The sequence below is a fragment of the Amblyomma mixtum genome, chromosome 5 (assembly GCF_055824585.1).
Source record: "Amblyomma mixtum isolate Tamu chromosome 5, ASM5582458v1, whole genome shotgun sequence".
NCBI classification, from domain to species: domain Eukaryota; kingdom Metazoa; phylum Arthropoda; class Arachnida; order Ixodida; family Ixodidae; genus Amblyomma; species Amblyomma mixtum.
Window position 1 is genome coordinate 26659152 of NC_143016.1, and position 24112 is coordinate 26683263.

Here is a 24112-nt window from a genome sequence, read left to right on the forward strand (position 1 = left end):
AGTATTCGTGTTGTCTCGATTATTCGACACGACGCGAATATTCGTATCTAGCCGAATATTCTATTGCGAACACCGGCGTTCATTTCGGTCCGCAAGTCCTATCGACAGAGACATAACAACATGGGGGCGCCCAGAGCAATGCGTAACGTTCGGCCATGCAGTAGCTGACTGCGCTGGTGAGCTTCTTTGTGGCTATAGCTGCGAAGCTGGTATAGTCAGAGCTGTGCACGAAATACCTCGCAATACGTGCCAGTTCAGTGCCAATTGAGAGGGCATTTTCTGTTGCTGGAGAAGTCGTTTCAGCTAGAAGGGAACTACTTCTACCTCACCATGTGGAGCAGCCGGTTTTCCTTCACGACAACCTTTTATGTTCATCCCAGCGATGCACTTTTGTGCTTACGGCAACCTAGCCTTGATCAATGCTCTGTACTAGCCATCTTCTCTGATAATTCCACTCTTCTAAGAACAATGTTCGAGACTTTGATACTTTTTGTGCAGCCACACACACCTTTTGTGCTCATTTCATCACTGATAGTTGAACTGTGAGGTTCTTGGGTGCTCAAATAAATGTTTTGTAGTGGTAAAATACGTCAGTCCTTGATTATTCGATATTCTATTCGATATTCGGAACGAAGTATTCGTATTCGATTCGAATTCGAAAAATTTGATATTCGCACACCCCTACAGCTCAAATTTCTTACGAAAGGTAGAGAGTGAACAGAGGCAAATTGACTGCAATCAAGGAATGCGTTAGAGAACGAGCGTGTCAGCAAAGAAGTGCGCGCTTGGGAAATTGCAGAGAAATTAATTTCCGGTAATGGAGCCAATTTCCGTGTGGAGCAGGAAGTCTCGTGCCAAAACTTCACTGGAGCTAATATCTTGTTCTTCACATGTGCACTTTTGCCCGTGTGATCAAGGAAGGCGGTGCGCATTTCCAGGCGTTTAATTTCACGACGCAATTTATTCAAGAAGAGTAAATGAAATTCAGTTCGCGTTAAAGGTTTCTGAGAAGTCCGTTGGAAATTATATTGCAACAATTTTATACTTGCGTCAGTAAGCAAGTGGTTTAGGGCAGAATATCAAGTTTTCGCAACTTGTTTTCCCAATTTGTTTATATCCTTTCATTCTCTTTACTTTTTTCTTTTTTGTAGGGCGTCGAATGCTTCAGCTCATGATAGACAAAACGATAAAGTGCAGCGAACCATCAATGCCCACCATCAGGAACACAAAAATGGGATCTGATGCCATCGCGGAAGGCTCCCTGCAATTAGACAGCGAGTTCAACAAAGGCGTAAAAGTCAAACAGAAGCATTAAAAAACCAGCTACAGGCGAAGTAACTAAGCGGCGCATCCGCGAAAAAAAGAAAAAAACGAGAAAGAGGGAAGGGGGTGATGCTGAGGATGAAGGAATCTGCGAAGCACAATAAAAGCAACAAATCCTTTCCTGTAACTAAACCATTAGTTCGCTGCACCCGCGGAGGAATTTGAGCACCGATTGTCCTCGCCAAGGCGCCCCCAGGCGTCCTTGCGGTACTTGTGAAACTCAGTGACGTAGGAGCCAGACCCCCCCGCGAGAACCATGGGTCTGGCGCAAAAGCATCAGCTCTTTCTTCGCGCAAGCTATAGCTTTCGTTCCATCGAAAAAATAAAAAAGAACAAAAACGTAACAAAAAGGAATGCTGACTGACATTGCCAAGTGCAGCAAAATTTTCCGCTGTACCACGTGAGACCTTACGTACGCGTTTGAGCTGCTCGTTGAAGAATCTTCGACGAGGTTTCTGCGCTAAGCAGAAACCGACAAGCTCATATTGAAAAAATGAAAATAGAGAGCGTGTTTTTAAAGATGTTTGCATTTTGATGGACGCACGCCACGTACCGGTGTCTCTGTAAAATTTGTTATTTTGTGAGTAGACACTCACAAAGTCGTAAACTCTTTTAACGAGAATACAAACGCCAGCTCAGCGTTTTTGCTCAGCTGGAAGCAGTTAAGAATGTGCAGGCTCTCTCTGATGCCAACAGCTACTCTCTTTCTATTCTTTGTCACGGAGGGCAAAATAAAATAATAAAACGACCGTTTACAGTTAATAAATCGTTGATTTCTAGTTTAACAGACGTTAGGTCTATCCAGCTAAGTGAAGACACTGCGGGAAGAAGGCAACGCGTTCGTGTACGTGCATCAGTACCGACGGGTAAGGCCAAAGGGCAAAGAACAAGCTCAGTTCTGGTACGATGGAAAATTTAGCTGCACTTGAATCGCAATTTTGGACAGCTATTGAGTTATAATTAACTGCGCATTAAAAGTAAACATACGCATGCCCGTACTATGGGCAGTTGCCATCATTATTGCATCTGTTTTAACGCTAGAACGTTCGTACCCCCATGACTGAAAAAATTGTCTGGCGTCGGCGGCGTCGACCGTTTGAAGCTTCGCAGCCGCAGCGTTCCCATATTGTTCTGTTCGTTTTAAATTAATGTCAGTTAAACTACATTGAAGGAGGATTCCGCTTTGCCACCATGCAGTGAAGGAAGGGAAGACAAACAAGGAATAGAGAAGGGAATGAGGAAGCAGTACTGATGGTGGGAGCGAGGCGGCTACTGCCGCAAACGCCTAACGAACGCTCAGTGGTGGCCCCTGAGGGCTGACGATCGCTGAGGCCATCCTTGGTCTGACAACCGGTGGTCAAGTGCACTGCGCGGCTCTTGCCTCGAGTCCTCGAACACGTAATATTGCACCCAACGCGTCCCGAACCACCCAGAACTAAAGACCCTGCGCTTTACCCAGCACCGCATGCGGGCGCCACCTGACGAAGTACTCCTGGTGACGAGACCAGCGCACTCTCGTCAGCAGGACTCTCTTAGTTTTGCTCACGACAGTACTTACATGTATGCTGGATCGTCTTGTCACAATCACAGGCGTCAAAGGCGGGAAGTGCAGGCCGCACCGATGAAAGATTTTCCGCAACGCCGAGCCGCACAGAGGGGTTGCTAAACATTGCGACATAAGTTTGCCAGGTGCAAGATGTAGGGGCCATGGCCAGGCTCTTCAAAGAAGTTTACATGTCAGGCTGACATCCGCTTGATAATGCAGACTTTTCTTCGTAATCTTAGCAGTGATTAGCGCTTGAACAATAAGTGAGTTGCGCCGTTACATGTGAAAACGTACGCACTGTGCTGCGACAGTCACAGTTCACCGAACGTGCTTCTTGTGCCATTTCAGTTGTTTCTTTTTTTTTTTTGTGAATCCGGAGCGATCTGGCACGAATTAACAGCTCCTAACTACGCATTCGTAGCCCGCCAAGGCGCGCGTTCGTTATCACGTTCCGCTCTCTCACCAGCTCACGATCACTGAGAAAGCGATAGCCAGCCGCTTGACCTCCTATCATACATTTCTCCCGCGCAGTCCCTTTTACGAGTGCTTCGTTTTTACTTCGTTCTCGTGGAACAATAGTCGGACGGTGCCCGTTGCGATCAACAGGAGTGTTTTTGCCCCTAGCGTCGCAAATGGATGCGGACAGAACGGGTGCAGTCCGGTCAGAGCAGAGCCTGCCTGCGGCAACTCGCAACCTCCAGATTGCTACCGGTGGTGCGGCGCGGTGCACTCCAAACACGAAAGAAGTAAAAACAAAATTGTAGGAGACACTTGAGCTCTGCCTTGAGGATTTGACGCAAGAGCGGTAATGAGCTACTGCCCGTATATGCGGAACTGGTCATCCTCAAGTGGACATTCATATGTCGCTCGGAGTCCTCACACCACTACTTCTGCAGTGGTGCTGCGGTTAAGGGATGAACCCCGGCCCTGCGATGGCAGGCGCTGCCATCGGTGGGGCTTGTGCGACCCAGGTTGCTCGGGAAGAGCAACCTGTCGCGATCAACCATTAACTTAACTGCCACCTGCCGGTGTGGTTAGTTTTCTCACAATCCGGTGGGCAGACTGTGATGATGCCACAAGGTCACGTGACCCAGGTGACCCGCCTAGGTTGCTTCTCCGGCGGGTGGCCACCTGGGCCACCTTACGCCACCTTATTTTTCGCTAACAACGCCGACGCCGTATTTTCTGGGTAACGGGGACTTCAACGCTGTCGCGTTAGAAAGGAAGTAAGCTGTCCTCTAGCGCACTTATTTTACGGGGCAGGGTATTCTGTCCAAGCCCGACCCGCCGCCGTGGCTCAGTGGTTATGGCGCTCAGCTGCTGGCCCGGAAGACGCGGGTTCGATCCCGGCCGCGGCGGCTGAATTTTTTTGGAGGAGAAATTCTAGAGGCCCGTGTACTGTGTGATGTCAGTGCGCGTTAAAGAACCCCAGGTGGTCGAAATTTCCGGAGCCCTTCACTACGGCGTCCCACATAGCCTGAGTCGCTTTGGGATGTTAAACCCCAATAAATCAAATCAAATCAAATCAAATTAAATGTTCAAGCCCTGGGATAGATCAACATCACTAAAGATGCGGAACATTTACTGTTGCCAAAGCAGACATCTTCCCTCTTCGAAAAATGAGAAGTACTAGAAGTTGGTAGACTTCAGCTGAAGTTTCAACCTGTTCTAATTGCTAGCCTCAAGGCTTTCGGTGCCGCGCTTAAAAGCCTCCTCCCATTGCTAACTGTATCAAGTTACTATGATTTGCAGAAGGGATATACCTCTGTTGCAAACAGCAAGCATTCCGTATATTTAGTGATCGAAATCTACTCCGAAACTTGAGCAGCACACCCTGTCCCTAAGAGGGAGTGTGCGATAGAATACAGCTTACGCGCTTTTTACACCCATATAGTCTTTTTAGTGTTTATAGAGTACTCTGCGGCCAGACAGACAAACCGCAGCAGAAGAAAATCAACAAAAAAGAAAAGAAACTGAGAACAGAGCCGAGTTTATCGGAAGACACGCTCCGGCGAGCATCCGCACCGTGCAGCTCGTCTTATCGGCCTCGTACACTCAGCAACTGTGCTGGTGTACAGGGCCGCTTCAATTGCCGGCGCTTTACGGGAATTTGCTTTCACATAAACTGACTGCGGACGTCAGCGTCGAATCGCGTACGTCACTCTCGCCCGCGAGGAACAAACAACCTTTTTACGTTCATGGCTCGACGATTCGCATTATCATTCTCCGCGCACTTATCGTTGTTATGTACGGTAATGCGGTGAATGGGATTTTTTATTTACGCTGCACCGGCATTTGACGTTTGACGTATACGCGTAGGATAGTGGACGTGCATCTCACGCGAGGCATTTATCGCATGGCATTCGACCCCTGGTCGACCGGGACATTGAAGCTCTACTGAGAGTCCTGCCGGCTTCGGCCGTTTCTTGCAGGAACATTCCGTTGAATACCGGCAGATTTTATGTCCTCCGGCGCTGGAAGATGGGAGAAACGCAGAGTTGCATGAGTGCATAGGTTGGGAGCGCGTGGTGTATAACTCAGCGAAGAAGAAAAACTACCCATTTACGCGCGCTTTTCTCTCCATTCCTGTTTCGCTTACGCAGCAGTGCAGCTTCTCCTCCTGCCGTGCCTATGCACGTGGCCGGTAACCGTGGCGCAACGCAGGAAACGTGTGACGACAAAAACAGGCATAACTCCCACGTTGTGGCTGCGAGGAACTGCCGCTAGTGCGCGCTGCGATGCACCCTGTAGGCTGGCCGTCTGCATACTACCTTCCAATCAGGGGTCGAGGATACAAACTATACAAGTGAGGGAGCAAAGCTGCTGCAAAAGAACGACCATGGAGGGCCGAAGAAATGACGAAGCTCTACCGCGTAATCTAACGAACCTCTCGCTTGCGGAGGCAGCAGTCTGAAGAGTTCGGTCGCTAGTATCAAAACGTGTATGTACAGCATTTGCCAAAAGTAACCGGGCACAGGTGGTTTGTTTCTTAGGCGCGTAGCGAAGCACGTATGAATATGTGTAGAGTAAGGTGAGCCCTTGTCCTCACGTTATGACACCTTTCGGTCTTTAGGGGTGCCGTAAAGTCTCCGTTATACGGTTGAGAAGCAAAAACCTATTGCTCGGTAACTTTTGGCAAGGGTGCAAAGCATAAGTGCAGCAAAGCATAAGTGCAGCTGCTGCTCCAGCCATGTTTCGACTGGGCACGTTTGGGTATTCGCGTGGCCGTCATTATCAGGTGCATATCTTTCACTTGAATGTGTTATATCTGTGTTTCGTACGAACCTCATTTCTGTGTCCTTGTGCACACATCACTTTGTAGATATCAATAATTTCGCTGCCTTATCGACTGTTGACAGTGCACTGGCAAACTGCGATAATCAAAATAACGACCAGACACGAGCAGAACTTGAGCAAGAATCTTCTCGACCTTCGTGTTCTCCAGCGTTCCTTTTTGCGCGAGACAAGTACTCACCACAACTTTTGTCAGTTGCTGGCAGGGATGTTCCCTCTAAGCTTAACTGCGTGCGAATGCCTTTATGCGCACTATACGTATGAGCATGGATTCAGCGTTCAGTGATTACGAGGCCACGCCACTATTTGAGCACCGTATTTCGGCAAAAACGTAGAAGAAAAAAGAAACACGATGAGAAAAAGGAAGAACCTCTGAAGTTGGGCTATAGTCTGAAGTTGAAGTCTGAAGTCTAAAGTTGGGCTATAGTTGGTGAATAGCCAACACGGTCCGGGCTCATTTTATGACACTTGCTGGAAAGCACAGGGCAGTTAGATCAGGTTGCAGATTTTCAGTGCCTTCTAGTTCATAAACTAGAGGTACCCAAACAAGGCACTGGCTAAGTGTACATATGTATCTGGGTTCTGAAAAATAAACTAGTTGTGAGTGGCGCTCTGTCCCGTTCTCTTTTCTGGTGTGTGTGTGGTTTTTGGCGCCTTTTCATTTACAACGACACATAAAAGCTCGCGGAAGAATGCAAGTGAGATGATAACCGAAGGATCAAGAAAAATGCGTTCGCATAACAGTACAGTCTTGGACAAGCTGCCTTGAAATGACTGAGCGATGACCAAAAACTGCCGACGGGACCAGCATGATCGGTGTTAGACAAGCCGTCGTTCAGGTCTTTATGCCGTCTTATGGTCATTCCAACGTCTCTAAGCGCGAATTTTTAAAATTCCATTTTGCTTTAATCGCTTAGCTGCTGGGTTATCTCATTCTAAAGGAGACGCAGGAAACACTATCATGGAAGAGTTTTACCTGATTGTTGGTTCATGTTCTCGTGGTTGCACGAAGCCACGCGCGGTTTTTGGTCGTCGCTCCATCTTTTCAGGTTAGCTTGTCCATGCATCGCTGCATGTACCGTGATGGACTTCTCCCTATGCATACAAATACCCCCAAAGTGCGCAATGGTCACAAAAACTTGTTAAAATTTTAGGTAGACGTAACGTAAATGCCTCTACCATTTTCTCAAGACATTTCCGTCAGAGTGCGCAGTTAGGGAAATTTCATTCGTTTTCCCGTAATGCCCCACGGCCTGCCACAGTTTTCCACTTATCAGAGTTGCCCGTACAGTACGCAGCCCGGCAGTTTTCACGTCCGGACCACTGTAGCCGGTGGATTATCTTGTTTAATTACTGCTTATGTGTAGCTCTAAGGAAACCTGTACCAACTAAGTATTTTGATTTCATTACACTGCCATGGATTTCCACATTATCATTCGATAGTTTCCCTTCGTGAAAAATTATTGCTGCAGAATACGGTAGTTCCATTACTAAAAATTCAAACCATCTTAATCGGTACTGCTTCGCACCTCAGGGGCCTGTCCTCGGCGCTTACGGCCGGTAGTGGACCCTGGCCATCACGTATATGCAGATTAAGATTGGTCGTCGAAGGAAGAGCAATGCGATGCTGCTCTGCATAAGCAGTCAGTTCCACACCATGCTCCTCTATTGCCTGCCACGAATTTGAATCAGGCTGTTGGTGATTACGAACATAAAATATAGAGACGGCATTCATAACCGCTGTCACGCTGACACGAAGGCTGCTGTAAAATTGCATCGTCTCTTCGATATGCCATCGCTGTTCATCAGTCATTCCTCAAAGAACGCATATCTACAAATGGTTTGGTTTATGGGGTTTCACGTGCCAAAGCGACTCAGGCTATGAGGGACGCCTCAGTGAAGGACCCAAGAATTTTCGATCACCTGGGGTTCTTTAACGTGCACTGACATCGCACAGTACGCGGGCCTCATGAATTTTGCCTCCATCGAAACTCGACCGCCGCGGCCGGGATCGAACCCGCGTCTTTCGGGTAAGCAGCCACCGCGGCGGCTATATGTACAAATGTCATTGAAAGAACTGGCCATTCATTTCTTGTAGTACTAATGACTTGCTCCCGCTCGCTATAGTCTGCAGTCAATAACCGAGGTCGGTTCATTGGCCGTAGTCGGTTGCAGTATGTTTTTATTATTTTGAAATTATATCTCTTTGTCTCCTTCTTCAGTGGCATCTGTGGCTGGCAGACACTATTTTTTTTTCGTTTTCCTCACGTTTAATCGACTGCGTGTTACAGTGCGACGCCGGCCGATTGCAACAGGCTTCATCGTATAAACGATGCGTATCTCGCGCAGTAGAGCGTGCACAGCTCGCTCACAAACTGAACGCATATTTCACCGTTCATCTGAAATCGCAGCAGCCAACAATGCAGACTGTATTGAATGCAGTTGGCGCGGTAAACTTGTGTGCTTAGACAGTCGGCTTGAGCCTTGTACCTTTCAGCAACCCTTGTCATATCACTTGAGAGAAAACATTCCGACGCGAAATAACTCGGCTGGATTAGCGAATCCCGCACATTCTTTCAGGGTTGCTGCGCAGCTGTTCGACATTGCATGCATCGCATCTATAGCTTAAACCGACGATGCATAAAAAAGAGGAACTGTGAACTGTACATGATGAGATACAGTTTTTTCTTTTCTTGTGAAGCGTATAAGTTAACTCTCTCTTTCTCCCATCGTTGTTGTTTATTTTTAAGTTGTAGAATATAATCCAACTGCAGCAGGCACGCAGCCATATATATATATATATATATATATATATATATATATATATATATATATATATATATATATTCCTGAAGGGGTGCAAGGTGACTTTTTGCATCGAGCGAAGGGTACGCTGGTACGTGCTCAAAAAGGGCACTGACAAGACAACGAGGGGAAAGGGAGGCCTCCCCTTGGGTACGTTTGGTTTGCTTTTATGGGATTTAACGTCCCACAGTGACTCAGGCTATGAGGGACGCCGTAGTGGAGGGCTCCGGATAATTTCAACTAGCTGGGGCTCTTTAACCTGCATCGACATCGCACAGTACACGGGCCTTTCGCGTTTCACCTCGATCGAAATGCAACCGCTGCAGCCGGGATCAAACCGGCGCCTTTCAGTTCAGCAGTCGAGCACCGTAACCACTGAGCCACGTGCTTGTGATGTAGACCCTTATTCCTGACGCTTCCTGATGGCTCTTTGGGTGGGCTATAGCTGCTAAAAACAGCCCTAACTTAAGCTAACATCAACATATTGGTGCACGCATGTAAGGAAATGTCCGCCGCAGTGAATGTATGCTCGCGCAAAATTTAATGAAAATAGGTATCATGAAAGCGCCCCGAAAGCATCGTAAAAACGTGGAAGGTTTCGGCTGTTACGCCTCCTATAAGCAGTTCTGGTGCACGAGCCTTTAAGAAGTGGACACAACGAGAGTCACTTCACATAGCCGAGGCCAAGTGTATAATTAAGCATAAACGTTGACACTATCATAGGCGTTAAGACCGATTCGTCTCCAGTCGAAAGTATACAAAGCTGAAGGCTTCGTGAAAGCCGGCTCTGTAGTTGCTCACGCAGTGCCTTGTGCGTGTATTTTTTTCGTATGTCATGTCTTTGTTTGCAATGCAGCAGTTATTCCATCGAGTAAGGAAGGTGGTTAGGTTTAGTTGCATTACAAAAGACGCATAGGGAGCCTACCTCCCTTTTTTTACGTTTCGGAGTTTTCTGTCCTTGAATTCTTTCTTCCTCGTCGCTTTTACTGCGAAATCAGGCATTTCTAATAATTAAGCTAGTATGAAAAAATGATATGCGTCAACTTATGCTGGCAGGGCGCAGATAACAACGTGTGACGACGAAGAACCGGTAGCAGAAGGAGGACGAAGGCACGCGCCTTTCAGAACTTAACGGCTCGATGTGTGGCGGCGCTTCCTACTCAGTAGTGTGAGGGCAGCTTCAGGCTTACTCGTACAATAGTCGAAAACAGCCAACCACATAACCCTACCTGTACCACCTGTACCACCTGTACCACCTGTACCACCTGTACCACCTGCCAGGTCCCAACGGCGTATCTCTGCAGCTACCTTGTGGCTTGTCGACAACCGCGGGCTGTCGGCACCATTCTAAACCCATCCCGCTCTTCCAGGAAGGAGGCTCCACTAGCCGCCAACCCGATGAACCAGCGAAGAATGGTCACTAGGGAGAGGCTCGAAGACGGTCAGAGGGCTCCTGGACTTTTAGGAGCCCTCCCTGGGTGCGAGAGCAACTTTTTTTTTCTACAAATAAAGTTGACCCATCCTCCTCTGCCATTGCAATATGTACTCGGCTGAATGTAAAATATGTAAAATACGAAGTTTTCCCTTCCAGCTAACTCAAGAACTTTCAGGAGTAGTATAAAGTAGAGGACAAATCCCACATGTCTACCTGCTCGCGTGTTTCTAATATGCGCGGAGTACGAGGGTGTCGTTAAACGCAATCCTGGATTGTAAACATGGGCCCATTCGAACTATCTATGAATGTACATTCGTGTTTCGGCGATGACAAGCGTCAGCGAACGGGCACTAAAGAGGTCCACGGACGCCCTCGCCCTTATCTCAAACGACGGGAAACGATGCCTCCGAGAGCCGCGCCACGTCGGCGCCGCGTACGGCACAATCAGCGTGGTGCCGTATGTATCGCCTTGGAATGTGCGCCGACACGCGGGGTGTCTTGCGAGCGCTGCACAGCCACAACTGGTGGAAAAAACCCGACCTCATAAACGCGCTGTGCAACCAGCTCGAATAAAAATACAAAGAAAAAGAATAGAAAAGAAGCTTCGACGTCACCGACGTCTGCTGCTGCGACCTGTCACAGATCCATGACGTGGAGCATTGTGGTGCGAAGCCTCCAAGATAGAGGACGACTTGGAGGCGCGCGATGTCTTCTTCGAGAAGTACAATATCTCGGAGCCAAGTCAGGCGCCATGGGAGACGCGGGAGGGCGTGCCAAGCTGCACAAGCTCTCCCCTCCCGCGGTGCAAAAGGCATCCGGAATGCTCGTTGTGTTGTCAAATAATGTCTTATAAAGCTCGCAAATGACCTCGGAAAGAAGGAGGCTCGGAGCTTGCGAACCCTGCGATCCAGTGAGAGACAAACGACCTTCAAAACGAAAGTAAAAAAAATGCAGTGAGAGAGAGAAAGTTGACTTCACTCTTCCCATTTCATAGCACTTCATAGCGTTTCACACAGCCGCGCTCTTTGCTTGTTTCGAAACCTTTTGGATAATCCACGTGGCTGAAGCTGCCAGCGCAAGTGTATACGATGTCAGCAGCTTGGTAACTTAAATATACTCAGATATCGCGAATCAGCGGACAGACGATAACTAGGTGTGGGATTCCTCAGTAATCAGGATATAGCTGGCAAGATATATGATTTCTATAGTATTAACGAAAGGGTGGGAGTTACCGTAATTAGGCTTAATGAGAGCTACAAACTGAAGGTGGTACAGGCCTACGCGCCTACATCGAGGCACGATGACCAGATCGTCGAAGGCTTCTATGAACACGTGGAACGGCAATGAGAAAAGTAAAAACACCGTACACCGTACTGATGGGCAAATTCAATGCCAAGGTGGGCAAGACGCAGGCTGGCGAGCAGGCAGTGGGCGACTATGGCATATACTCTAAAAATAGCAGGAGGGAGCTACTAGTAGACTTGGCAGAGAGAACTAATTTACAGATCATGAACACCTTCTTGGGCAAACGAGAGAACAGGAAACGGACATGGAAGAACCTCAATGGCGAGACTACAAATGCTATAGACTTCATACTGTGCGCTCACCCTGCATCCTGCAGGACGTGGAGGTCTTCGGAAAGGTGCGTTGTAACGACCACACGATGCCAAGGTCTCGAATTAGCCTAGTATTGAAGAGGGAACGAAAGAAACTAGTGAGGCGGGAGCCCATTAACAAGTTAGCGCTAAGAGGGAAAGCAGAGGAATTCATCAGAATCTTGCTGCAGAACAGATGTTCGGCTTTAACGGAGGATAACGACCTTAATGTTCAAGCAATGAACGACAATCTCACAGTTATCATTACGGAGTGCGCAGTCGAAGTAGAGGGTGGGATGGTGAAACAGGATACTTTCAAGCTCCCTCGGAGACGAAAGGTCTGAGTAAGAAATACCAAAGCATGAAAGCCCATAGCCCCACACACAGAGTAGATGTGGCAGAGCTATCAAAGCTACATTTTGCACCGTGCAAGGTTAACGCTGACCAAAGGTTTGGGTCAATAGATGACGACGTTTCTGCTTGCATACAGAAGCCTTGTTCACTGCAAAATAAGCTTAATAAAAACCGTTTAAATACGTTTAAGTAAGCGTCCAAGGCATCTTGCATACATTGGTCGTTGCGATTAAATGTTCTCTATGTGGACTGAGTCACCAGTGACTCAAGGTATCGCCAGAAAGGCCGTTTTTTTTCCTTTGGTGGGCGAGGCGTCAGCCCACCTGGCCCTCGGTTGCCCTCAGCTACACTTTTCTTGCCTGTGGAGTCCCCTCTGCTACAATAAAATGCAATCGGTTGCCTGTTCTCCGACATACATGCCCCACCCAAGTTCTATGTCCAGCCCTTTTTTCCCTTGATTGCGTCAAACCTTAGGCGTAGCCTGATCTCAAGCGTCACTGAGAGTTAATTAAAAGACTAGCGCATAAAACTAGGACAAAGACTATGACATTAACTATGACACACCAACTAGCCCAGCTTTCCGCCTTGATTGTCACTGAGAGGACAGCGGGAATGCACTCCGTTACCAGAGCAGCGTTGTTTTCGGCCGTCCTATCCTGTACGTGCCTCGCGGTTAGGATTAATACAGGACATCAGTTCTGGCTCCGGACCACAGCGGACGCAAATCGGGTGAAGGTACCAAAGCGCCGTTTCACTGAGTGTGAGCGTTAATTTTCGGACAGTATTGAGCCCTTACTATTACTTGCATTAATTATTAATTACTTGCTTGTGTTGACGGAGCACGTTGCCATGCATGTGATGTGTTGGGCATCTGGCATACGCTCATAATCTAGAAATTGGAACTTTAGGCTTTAGACGCGTTTTAAGACGCCGACGTACAAGCGTTGAATACGACACAGGTGAAAACAGAACATGATTCTGCAAAAGGCATGTAGCAGGTGAAGAGTGCGCTCAAAACACGGACTCAATTAAGCGTCGAATAGGCAGATTAATTCTATATCTGCGCCTCTCCCAGGACCTCAGACGTCGGCTGCTGCAAAGACCTGTGTGCATAGCCCGCAGCAAGTTTACTTTTTCCTACAGCAGTTTTTCCTACAGTTTCCTACAGCAAATACGAGTCGAGAATATTTTCAGTACAGATATGGAAATGGAGATTGGCAGTTTGAGTTTGATTATTTGTCAACACAGTGCAGTATTACCACGTCGGGGCAAAAGGCGAGAAACAAGTCCCCTTACCAGGCCCCTGGCACCACACAGCTGTCACGTAGAAATTTCCGGTATCATCATTGGGAAAGCTGGGCATGTTACGTGGACACCATATATCTACGGCTGACAAGAAGGAAGAAAGATTTAATGCCACTGGAACGGGTCCTCATCCTGCAGTTGGGCAATCTCGGCTGATGACGATGACTATGGCGGTAATGAATGGACTTCAACACGCTAATAGTGGAGAGCTCATAATGATTTCGTTCATTTAGTGTTCATTAACACCCTTGAAGTGCAAAGAAAATGCCAGATGAAAGTTATGTACGCCCAATATTATTTCGTTACTGGTCCCTCCCTGCACTGCATATATCATATGTGTATAAAGCTGGTATATTTATAAAGAAAAATATGACTTGTGCGCAGTTAACGTAAACAAATTTGGATAATTTCTGGAAGTCTAAGAAGCACAAAACAGCGCACACATACCGTGGCTCATAGAACAAACAAATAACGAAATTCAAAATCACTTTGTCACGTGCCAATGTAGCACCTCTCCACCTTTTCCTCATTAAAATACCTTTCTCTCTTTTTTAAAGCGTACGGCTTGTATCTTCGGCAGTTGACTTCTTGACTTTCCGTTGACTAATGCGCTGAGAAAGGCGAGTTTGTGCAACAATGTAAGCATTTCCTACACTAATGCTTCCATAAACGAAAACATTTGGAGTTTTACAGTGATTGTTGAAAGTGACTTCCCTCGTGGATAAAGGCGCGGTTTTCAATCCTCAGTTTTCGCGTCAGACGACAGATGGCGACACAAGCCACAAAGCCACGCGTTCGCGCACTCGCGCAGCGCGCCGCGTCCCAGGCAGCGCGCGAGCGCGAAGGAAGAGCGCGTAAACGCGGCAGTAGGATCTCTCCTCTCTCACTTCTGCCTTCGGCCAATGAGAGCGCGAGTTGAGTGTGACGTCGCGCCGCTCGTTTCTAGTTTTACGTGCGCCCCTTCGGCAGGTACAAGCAGAAGTCGCACAGCCTGCACCTCTGGCGTGGGCCACAAGCCAAGTGGAACAGAGAGCGGCGCGGAGTTCGGCGTCTCTCTCGCACGCTCGTTTGTGTTTGTGCCAGTTCGCTACGGAGAGCGCGCGCGCGCGCTAGCCACAGAGCCGGTTTCCTCTGTTACCTCGCCTGCCAGCGGCAGCAAGGGAAGTTCGCCTCCATCTCTGGATTCGCACCGTCTGGGTCGTCGCACCGCCGAACTGTTTCGCCGCCGCTCCACGGGGACTATCTCCCAAAGGATTTGCGTCGACTCGTGTTTCGGCTGCTCCTTCCTCGACAGTGCGTCGGCGGCAACCCACGAATACGGGGGGAGGCCGCAGGTGGTCTTCGGTGGCAGCACGCGCAGGCAGCTTTTGCTGCCGCAGTCGTCGACTTGTGTGGGGCTCGTCGGGGGGGAACGCTCGCTCTCACAGGAAGGCGAGACAAGTGGCTATTTCTGCGGCGCCAGCGCGTGAAGCCGCGCGCGTTTCCTAGTGGAGACGCGTTTCTCCGGAGCTCGCCGCCCCAGGACGTGCATTGCGTATCGCTCGAAGCAGTGATTATCGTCTGCCTGCAGCAACTTTACGGCGAGTGAGGCCACAATGTCTTCTTCGTGGCCTCCCATGTTCAATAAGTTCTGGAACAAAAAGTCCGTCACTATCACCGAGTACGACCCGACGTACAAGGTGGTCTACCTGGGCAATGTGCTCACCCCTTGGGCCAAAGGCGAAGGCTGCGTGGACAAGCCTCTGGCCACCCTCTGGAAGAACTACTGCACCAACGTCAAGCAGGACATCCACATGAAGCTGACCGTGTGCAACTCGGGCCTCAAAGCAGTCACCAAAGAGCACGGCCTCACGGAGTACTGGGCCAGTCGCATTACGCACTGCACCTCCGTGCCCACCCACCCTAAGATCTTCTGCTGGATCTACAGGCACGAAGGGCGCAAAATGAAGCAGGAGTTGCGCTGCCACGCCGTCCTGTGTTCGAAGGAGGAGGTGGCTCGCCAGATGACCACGCAGCTCAACCAGAAGCTGGCCGCAGCGCTCCAGGAGTTCAAGCGCGAGAAGCTGAGCCGACAGAAGGCGAGGCTTTCGCTGGGCAGCATCTACGAGCAGCCCGCAATGCCCCGCAGGAAACAGCTCCTGAGCACCGGGTCGAGCAACTTCAGGGCGCCGCTCGAGAGGTCACGGAGCGCGCCTAAGCTCACGTCCATCGAGGAAGACGAAGAGGACGAGGACTTCGGCGACGAAGACGAGGAGTTCATCACCACCGGCTCGGAGCACGAATCCACCTCGGATGTGGTGACGGACGCCGACTTGGACTCGTTGTCGGATCACTTCATGCTTGGTGTTGGTGTTCGTGAGACAGACTCTGTGGACTCGGACTCGGTGGAAGACATGCCCAACCCTCAACTTCGCAGGCGACCTCTGAACTCTATCGATGAGACCGTGGACGAGGAATCGGATAACGTGTCGGACGAGTCGGGTTACTCGGAAGAGAAGATTTGAGGGAGCTTGTTCCATCTCTAAAAATTGTACAGTGCTGGAGAGTTGGATCAAAATCCCACCCCCCTCCTCAGGAACTTGTAAATAGCGTTGTTATCGTTACTGTCGTTTCGTTGTCCCCGTAGACCGAGGCTCTGGACCAGTGCGCGTGCCTTGTCTGTCTGCGTGCGTGCATGTTGTGTGAGTGTTTGTGTAGCCGTCCCGGGTCGTAAAAAATACAAAGGTACAGCGAAAACCAGCCCCACCTCGCGGCACCAATTATTTTGTAAGTACACAAATCTGTAGAGGCAGTGACATTTGTCCTCTCGCAGAGTTCTGCCGAAGGCTATCTCGCTTTCTGTGCATGTGTTGCATTAAATAGTGCCCGGCCCTTTGAGAGGTCACCCGCTTTGCTTTAGCGATTGACGAATCTCGCAACAGTATTTGAAGCTCTGTCAAAGAGTTCAGCATAAGTTCCTCCTCTTGTTGGCGCGCACAGTGCGCTTCCTCAAGATTCTCTCATGGCTGATTTCGGGAAAGACCGACGCAACAGCGTGAGCGCAAGAACAAACTGTGTGTCTTCTGTGTCGTGTTTATTTTATTTTGCCAGTCGGGGACGCCGACTAGGAAGTCATCCCATATGCGGGAATTGTACAGGAAGGAAGAAGTGATGATAATTAAAGACATGGATGTTTGTTCATGGCGTACATGATCTCGTTGCCTTCATTTCTGTGCGCTTGACACGGCTGCTTGACCTGACGTTTATCAGAACTGTGTCGGGTTCACTCTTATGACAAGCGTAAATCTTTTTTCTAGATAGTACTTTGAATACTGCGAGGCTGCTTGCAGCTCGTGATACGTCGTCTCTGTACACTAAAAAGAGCGGAAGAGGCAAAGCTAGTCTATAGAACTTTCGTTACTGTTCTACACTGTTGTCGGTATTGCACGCAGAGGTTGTCACCCGATGTAAGCGTGTCGCAACAGCTTCGATACGTTATCTCCTACAAAGCCGACACAACAAAGAATCCCAGGCAAGCACGTATGCCTCGCAGTATCAGTATTATTTGCTCCTGGGCCTTGGCACGGGAGAGGTTTGATGATGACATGGGCCCATGATTGCCCTTATCGGTCAAATATCGGCCAACTTCGGTATCGGGTCGGCCTTCTAGCTATCACTACGCTGCGCATTCGGTCCAATTCTTTTCCTGGACATGCCCCTCCTTTTTGCTCGAGCGTTGAGTGCAAAGCTCTTGCATTAAACTGGGTGCAGTTTAAAGCAAGTTAAATTACCCATCAAAACAATTAAGCCGGACTGAAACTGTCGGGATAGCGAAACTGCAGTGTTGATTCACTATTATTATTACCCGGCCCAATCGTGCGAAGTTGCAGTTTCTGCAAATGTGCTGCCAATTTCGTGTTCATACCGTGTCTTAGTCTAATATCTAACAAATGGTTAGCTTTTAATTGACTGCAGAATAGGGTACAAGGATAACTTGAGTTAATAAGAGAGCAGAGTACGATAAATTCAGTCGTGTAAACTTGGATTCAGCGTCACTTTTGTGCGGGCTAGTGGACTACGCGCTAGAGGGCGCACCTTACTTCGTCTGAGGCTATCTGTCATGCGTCCATTGTGTGAGCGCCTGATAAGATTTATCAAAAGTACCTTCAGCCAACACACTGCCACTTGAGGACAGAATGCTTCTCCGTTGTGAACGTGGTTGACTGGCGTGAGTGATTCGCACGCAGCAAACATACCTTCCGCGTTGCGCGACATCTTTGCAGCGAATGTTCTTCAACGCGCCCTGTGCGACATAAATCGCAGGTCACTTACTTCGACATCGGCAGCGAAGAAAGATGAAGTGTGCTGGGCAGTCCCGTCTGCAATGAAACTACATGCACAAATGTGTATCTACGCATGCAAGACCGGAGGCACCTTGTGAAATATTTTCAGGGTAAAATCAAGAAACTTGGTCTTGATTCGTAGAAATCTCACTTCAGTACCTTTGATGATAAAACAGCGGGTTTCTGGCTCACCGTAATGATCCGGTTGTCGCCCAATACAGGCTTATGTGAATGACCAGTCACAGGTTACTTTTACTTCACAGGAGTTCAGTGAATACGTCAGCTTGCTGAAGTTACTTTGAAATTGGCTGTTCAGAGCCCAACATTGGCGTTTCCGTTGACGTTTACGACATGCAAGTTGTGCAGGTCCCCGAATTCCGCTTATGTCTTCGAGTCTGTTACGCATTGCATCCGCCCAGGATGTAGAACTACGAGCAGGTCCATTTCTACTGCCTTTCTTTTCTTTTCCTTTTTTGTTTTTGCTTCTCGCTTGGCAACAGCTCGTTTGGCGCGTCACGGCACGTACGCTTCGTGCCGGGAGTGTGCTACAAAGCTTCCTTTATAGATGCGAACGACGCAGCTTCTAAAAGACCCGTTTCCAGCTGCGAACCCTCCAGGCAGGAAAGAGGTCGAGTGGATATAAGGTTTGAAAGAGCGTGCTCTGATTTCTGCGCGGTGCATTTTTTTTGTGTTTCCTTTTGCGTATCCTCTTCGTGTCTGCTCCGCTAGCATATAGCAGGCAACAAATGGTGCGCAGTTATACTGCCGGAAAGCTATAAACGCTGAAAGGTGCCGGCATCCTATACAAACGACGATTCTTGTAAGAGCAACTGCGCGCAGCTCGTTGGGGAAGACCACTAATGTAACCGCCTTGGCGTGCAAGAGGGGTCGGTGTGCACGTTGCAGGATGCTCCCTCTCCATACGCATGCGAAAGCTGAATGTAATGAGAGATACGTCGACGGCCAATGAAACAAGGCTGTAACGACTACGCGGCGATTTCTGCGAAGGCGAAATAAATGCAATGCCGGCTTACCCTTGCCGTATTTACGAAAGATGTGCGCAGCTTGCTTTAGTAAATGAAAACGCTGCAAAATAGGTTGTGCTACTTTTTGCGCCGGCGCAATCAGCAGAGCATGAAGGAAACGGGGACAGTGTGCTCACATGCGATGGTATCATTGATGTGGCTACTCGAGCACAAACTGCATTTCGCAAACTCCTCTACGGAACCTGTGAGCGGAGTTGGAATGCCTCGCCCTGGTCCCTTTACTTCTGCACGCGCTTGTACATCCATGCTTGCGTTTTTTACGCTTGTGTTTCAGCGTTTTCTACAGAAGGGTTTAAAGAAAGCTCAGTTGTGCGCTTGACTTGTTCATCTGCGTCATTCCAAAACAAAACGAGCTCTTGGTGCCCGTGTTCCTGGAGCACCGGCTTAAAGTAGGCACATCGAACAACCATTCTGAGAGTTGTATTTGAAAACTCCCCAAGTGAAATCCTGCCAGTGCTCTTGGAGCTGTAGGTTGGGATGACACTCTTCCGCATCGTGCGGCGTGCAACAGGTTGTTCTACGTGTTATCTTATAGTGTAGAAAATTTGTCAGGATCATCGCCTGAGCACTTTGCATTAGTCTTGAGACCAAGGTGGTAGGCGCTACACAGCCCACCTTTAGCGGCGCTCGATATATGTTAACAGTGCGTGGCTTAAAAGGACAGCAGAGCTTCATGTGCATAGTGCATTGTTCCTTATTTTAGGAATTTGTCCGGGGAACTCACCTGACGAAGCCGCTGGCAAATGCGGTTAAATGAGTGGGAGCCATTATTCGCGCGCCAAAAAATATGAACTTGAGCCAGATCAATGCCGCTAAACACATCTGCGAGATGATTGATGGCCGTGAAAACGATGTCGACGTATGTGTACATGAACGACTGAAATAAAGAATTCAAGATGACCTTCCATAAGGAAAAATTATGGACATTCAGAATGTTATAGGTCAAGGCATCTTTTTCTGGCTAAACGCCGCATCACTGATAGCGCTTCAGAACGCCGCGAGCTGCCAGCGTGATGGTTTATGCACCCATCACCTGCACACACGGATAACAATGATTTCATATACTTCTTCCTTGAAAGAAGCTTAGGTATAAATTTATAGGCTTTCGGCTGTATACGGTTTGCATCAAGCCATAAGTTAAGCGCCCGCACTACCCTCTTGTTTTGTTGGAAGTCAGCGCGTATATGCGCAGCAAAAGCATACCAAGTGTGTGGATTGACGTTCGCGCCTTCTGGAATGAAAAGCTTAGACGCATTGAAAAGCCAAGCTGGGAGTGCAAAGTTGTTTGATAATTCATCCCCTGAGCCTTTTTTTCCCTGCTTTTTTTTCTCAGTATGTAGCAAAGCTTTCACCCATAGTGTACTCCTGAGTTTGTCCGTTTTTCTTTTTCATTTTGGAGTATGTAAAGGACTTTTTATTAAGTTAATTTTCGTTGTAAGTCGGGCAGATCGCGACTGTTTTAAGTTCTTCATGCAACCACACAACATTCTATTTTCAACTCGCACGCCGTGTTTGTAAAACCTTAACTCCTCGTCGGGTGTTGAATTAGCCTAGAAACGTTTCAAAAATTTTCTCTTAACACGTGAGCAATGTTTGAATAGGATGTAGCGTTTGTTAAGTAGTGTAACAAGACAATAATTACAATACGCAAACACCTGGCCGCCGTCTTGATAGAATTTTTTCTTCAACTAGGAGGATTGGAGAATGCGCTGTATAGCTTTCCTTTGCAGCCGTACGGCGCTGCTCTTGTGGACACTAATTATAGAGGTTCTGTGATTTCAATTCCGCTTCAACTTGAGGGGAATCCCCATGTGCCATTGGGGCTGATCACCATGCAGATTGTAGCTGCAGGAAGAAAGGCGGTTTGCCTCGGCGCTTTCTGTGTCCCGGATGCGCACTTGGTAGATGCTCGCTTAGTACAAACCAACTGTGCTTAGTAGCACGCATTACAATCTGACGCCATGTGACATGCGCCGGGACAAAACACTCATCAGCGTTCCTCCTCCTCCTCTCCTAACCTTCGACCTTGTTTCTAGAATGCTACATAGTCCCAATTTATTTCGATATAAAAGCCTCGCGCAGGGACGCGTGCGATTCCATTGGAGCGAAGGACGAGTGCGCGACTCCGTATACATAATATCAATGCTGCCTCGCCTCGTTAGATTCGCGGCAGGGCGATGCCAATGTCTCCGGCGGCTCCTTCGTGGCCTACATCGGGGGACGGCCTTGATAGCAAGACGACGGCTGCTGTTGCCGCTGCTAGAGTGGAATCCTGGCATCGACAGAACGGCAGGCGAAATGTGTGCACGCGTGGTATCAGCGGCGATCGAAGCAGAGCTGCCTGACGCGGGGTTGTCTATGTCCTCCACCCTCTTTGCATTTTCCGTTACTCTTGCTCTTAATGCCACTCGCACATGGCAGTGCACGTAGACGTAAGCAAAACCTCCACATGTATACTCTCCCACAGCAAGGCGTGCCAAAGACTGAGAGACCGTCGGAAGATGCTCGTTGCTGCACCCAGGATGCGTTTTTCTCCTCTTCTGCTATTTAGGACATCTGGCGTGCTTCGTACAGAGTGCTCTCTTTGTTTGTTTTTTTCTTCGATTTTCAAGTTGTATTCTTACGTCCTTCGGGTGATCTGTGAGAGCGGTGGCTGCGGAGGACAGGTTATTTAACTTGCAGAAAATGCTATGCCGTTGGGCCACGGAAGTATTCCGGACTCAAGAAAGGTAATGTAAATTTACTCGCTATGCGAACTTCGCATGAGATAGCCCTGTAAGTAATCCGATCGAGCCTATTCGTTGAATTCTAAAAAAACGAAAAAGCGACTCTTGTCAGGAGAAACTACATCGCACATGAGCTCGAAGTTTAAGCCATTGCGTGTCCAGACAGCTACAGTGCTGCACGTAATCAAGGAAATTCATGAGACGTACGCACGAGATTTTCTGTCCAATTATTTCTATAACTGTCGAGTCTGCATTTTAGTAGCGCCAGGCACGTAACTGCGCTTAATTTACGGTTCTAAGCAAAGCATGTCACATGAAGGGTCATAGATACGTCGCTAACTAAAATGAGGAAAGCCTTGCGCTTCATTTCACCACACTGAACGTAAACTGAATAAGCTTTCACTGCGTTGCATTGACAGCTGCGCGATACAGTAACCTCCGCATCCGGGGACGACGGGTACGAAAAAATAAAAGAAGTAGGAGACGCTGTCACAACCACACCGCAAAGCTCAAGTGTAAACTCCCTCTCGATGCTTCGGGTGTCTTTCTACGCGACAAGAATAAATTAAAACTTTCATTTTTTTGGAATTAGGCGAAAGCTATCTTAGTTGAACTTGCTTTTTTTCTACTTTTTGTGCTTTTCTCGCAAGTTACTGTGAGTTAAAGGATGTTTCGATGAAAGTGGTTCGAAAAAAATTAGTAAGTAGAGAAAGAATGGAGCCTCTATGTCTGCCTCTTAAAGTCACCTTCGACGGGCGCGTGGATGAAGGGCAGCTTCGATGCGTCGTTGTTTTCTTTTTTCTTTTTTAATATGACGCCAATCGAAATGAAGGTAGCTTGTTTTTGTATCGTCGTATGCAGCCGGAGGGCAGACGACCTTGTTTCAAAAGCAGCGTGTAACGGACTTATGAAACGCGTCGCTCTGGTATGAGGAAAAGAGAAAGTCCGATCGTGTGTTTCGCGGTACATAGCGACCGCAGTAGCTGAATTCAGAGGGGAAAAAAAAATGAAAGCCCAAAGAGAAGATAACATTGGCACGTGTGAGCATACATACACATGACAAAATGAAAACATGAAGCTGTGGGACTGAGACGAAGAGAAAAGCGATTGCGGCGCAAGTTTTATATAACGTTATGGTATGTGCAGCCCTGAGAGACGACGGGCAGGCGAGGAGGACACATAACGCGCCGCTCGGTCACATCAATTTACCTTTTAATGGAATGGGCGAGGAACTGTGCAGCTAGACCCGGATGGGAGCTTGCATGGAGAGCTGATTGCTGCATCGGTTATATTGGGTGGGAGATATGGCGCTAAAATTTGTACTTTGCATGCATGCTATAGGCAAAGGTTTAAAGTCTTTGCCCCGTCTATAATTGTGAAAGGTGCGCTAAAGTTAAATAGTATAGCACTACTGGATGGTAGCATGGATGGTGGCATGGCCTAGCATGGTATAGACCATGCATGGCAGCCATGGGAAGGTTCGAAGATACATGTAACTTCGATACTACCATTCGATACATTATATGTATCGGTATTAGGCATCGCTTGCCGAAAAGTATCGGAGTATCGGTATCGAAAATGCATTTTTAGTGCGTCGTGTATTTTAACTGTACTTGATATTGAAAAAAAAAAAATATGCTGCAGATTTTGAGGCTGCTGCGATTCAGACTTTCGGCCGGCGGCGCTCGCTTGGTCTGTAGCGCACTGAAAAAAATGGAAGAATGAGGAAGAGATGATGTTAAATGCCATTGGCCTGGTCAGTCGTCTGTCTTCCTAGGTTCGTTGTTTGGCTGACAGATGACATATATGCTGCGCTTCTGCAGACTCTGTGAGAGAAAGGACAAGGAGACAGACTCACCGTTATGCTAGAAACAACACCCTTCCACGGCTATTTTAAGTTGCGCTGGTTGCCAGCAGGAATGGAAGACTTTCGGCTTCATGCTCAGCAGATCAGAACATTTACTGTTTACTTTATCAGCACGATTATAGTCATACACTCTTCCACGCGCGGGTCAGTGAGGTAATCAGCGCCGGCAGCGTCAAATGCATCAGCTGACGCATTCGTTTTATTTCGAGGAGCAACGCTACAACATTGTATTGAAGAAGCGTAGCTTGTTGGGCCAGTTCGTGTCATGTGTACTTCCCCTGCTTGTGAACACGTCCTTTCCGCTGGTTTTCCACTTAACGCTACAACAAGCCATAGTACCCAAGATGCGCTAGTGAAACTTGAGTTTCTCAACTGAACCTCGAGGATCCTCGAATCGATGCGGTTATGCTTCGCTCTCTTCCGTTGATAAAAATTCGTGGGACACATAAGCTCCGCCGTAACGGTATGACAAGGCAGCGTCAATAGGTCCCTGC

General features: G+C 48.3%; 1 protein-coding gene across 1 annotated transcript; it reads left to right on the top strand.

Annotated features, from left to right (window-relative positions):
• Positions 1 to 14621: 14621 nt before the first annotated feature.
• On the top strand, positions 14622 to 16844 carry LOC149341570 (protein FAM43A). Its single transcript, XM_089543661.1, has one exon. The coding sequence runs from the start codon at positions 15253 to 15255 to the stop codon at positions 16159 to 16161; it is 909 nt and encodes a 302-aa protein (XP_089399787.1). The 5' UTR covers positions 14622 to 15252; the 3' UTR covers positions 16162 to 16844.
• Positions 16845 to 24112: the final 7268 nt, after the last annotated feature.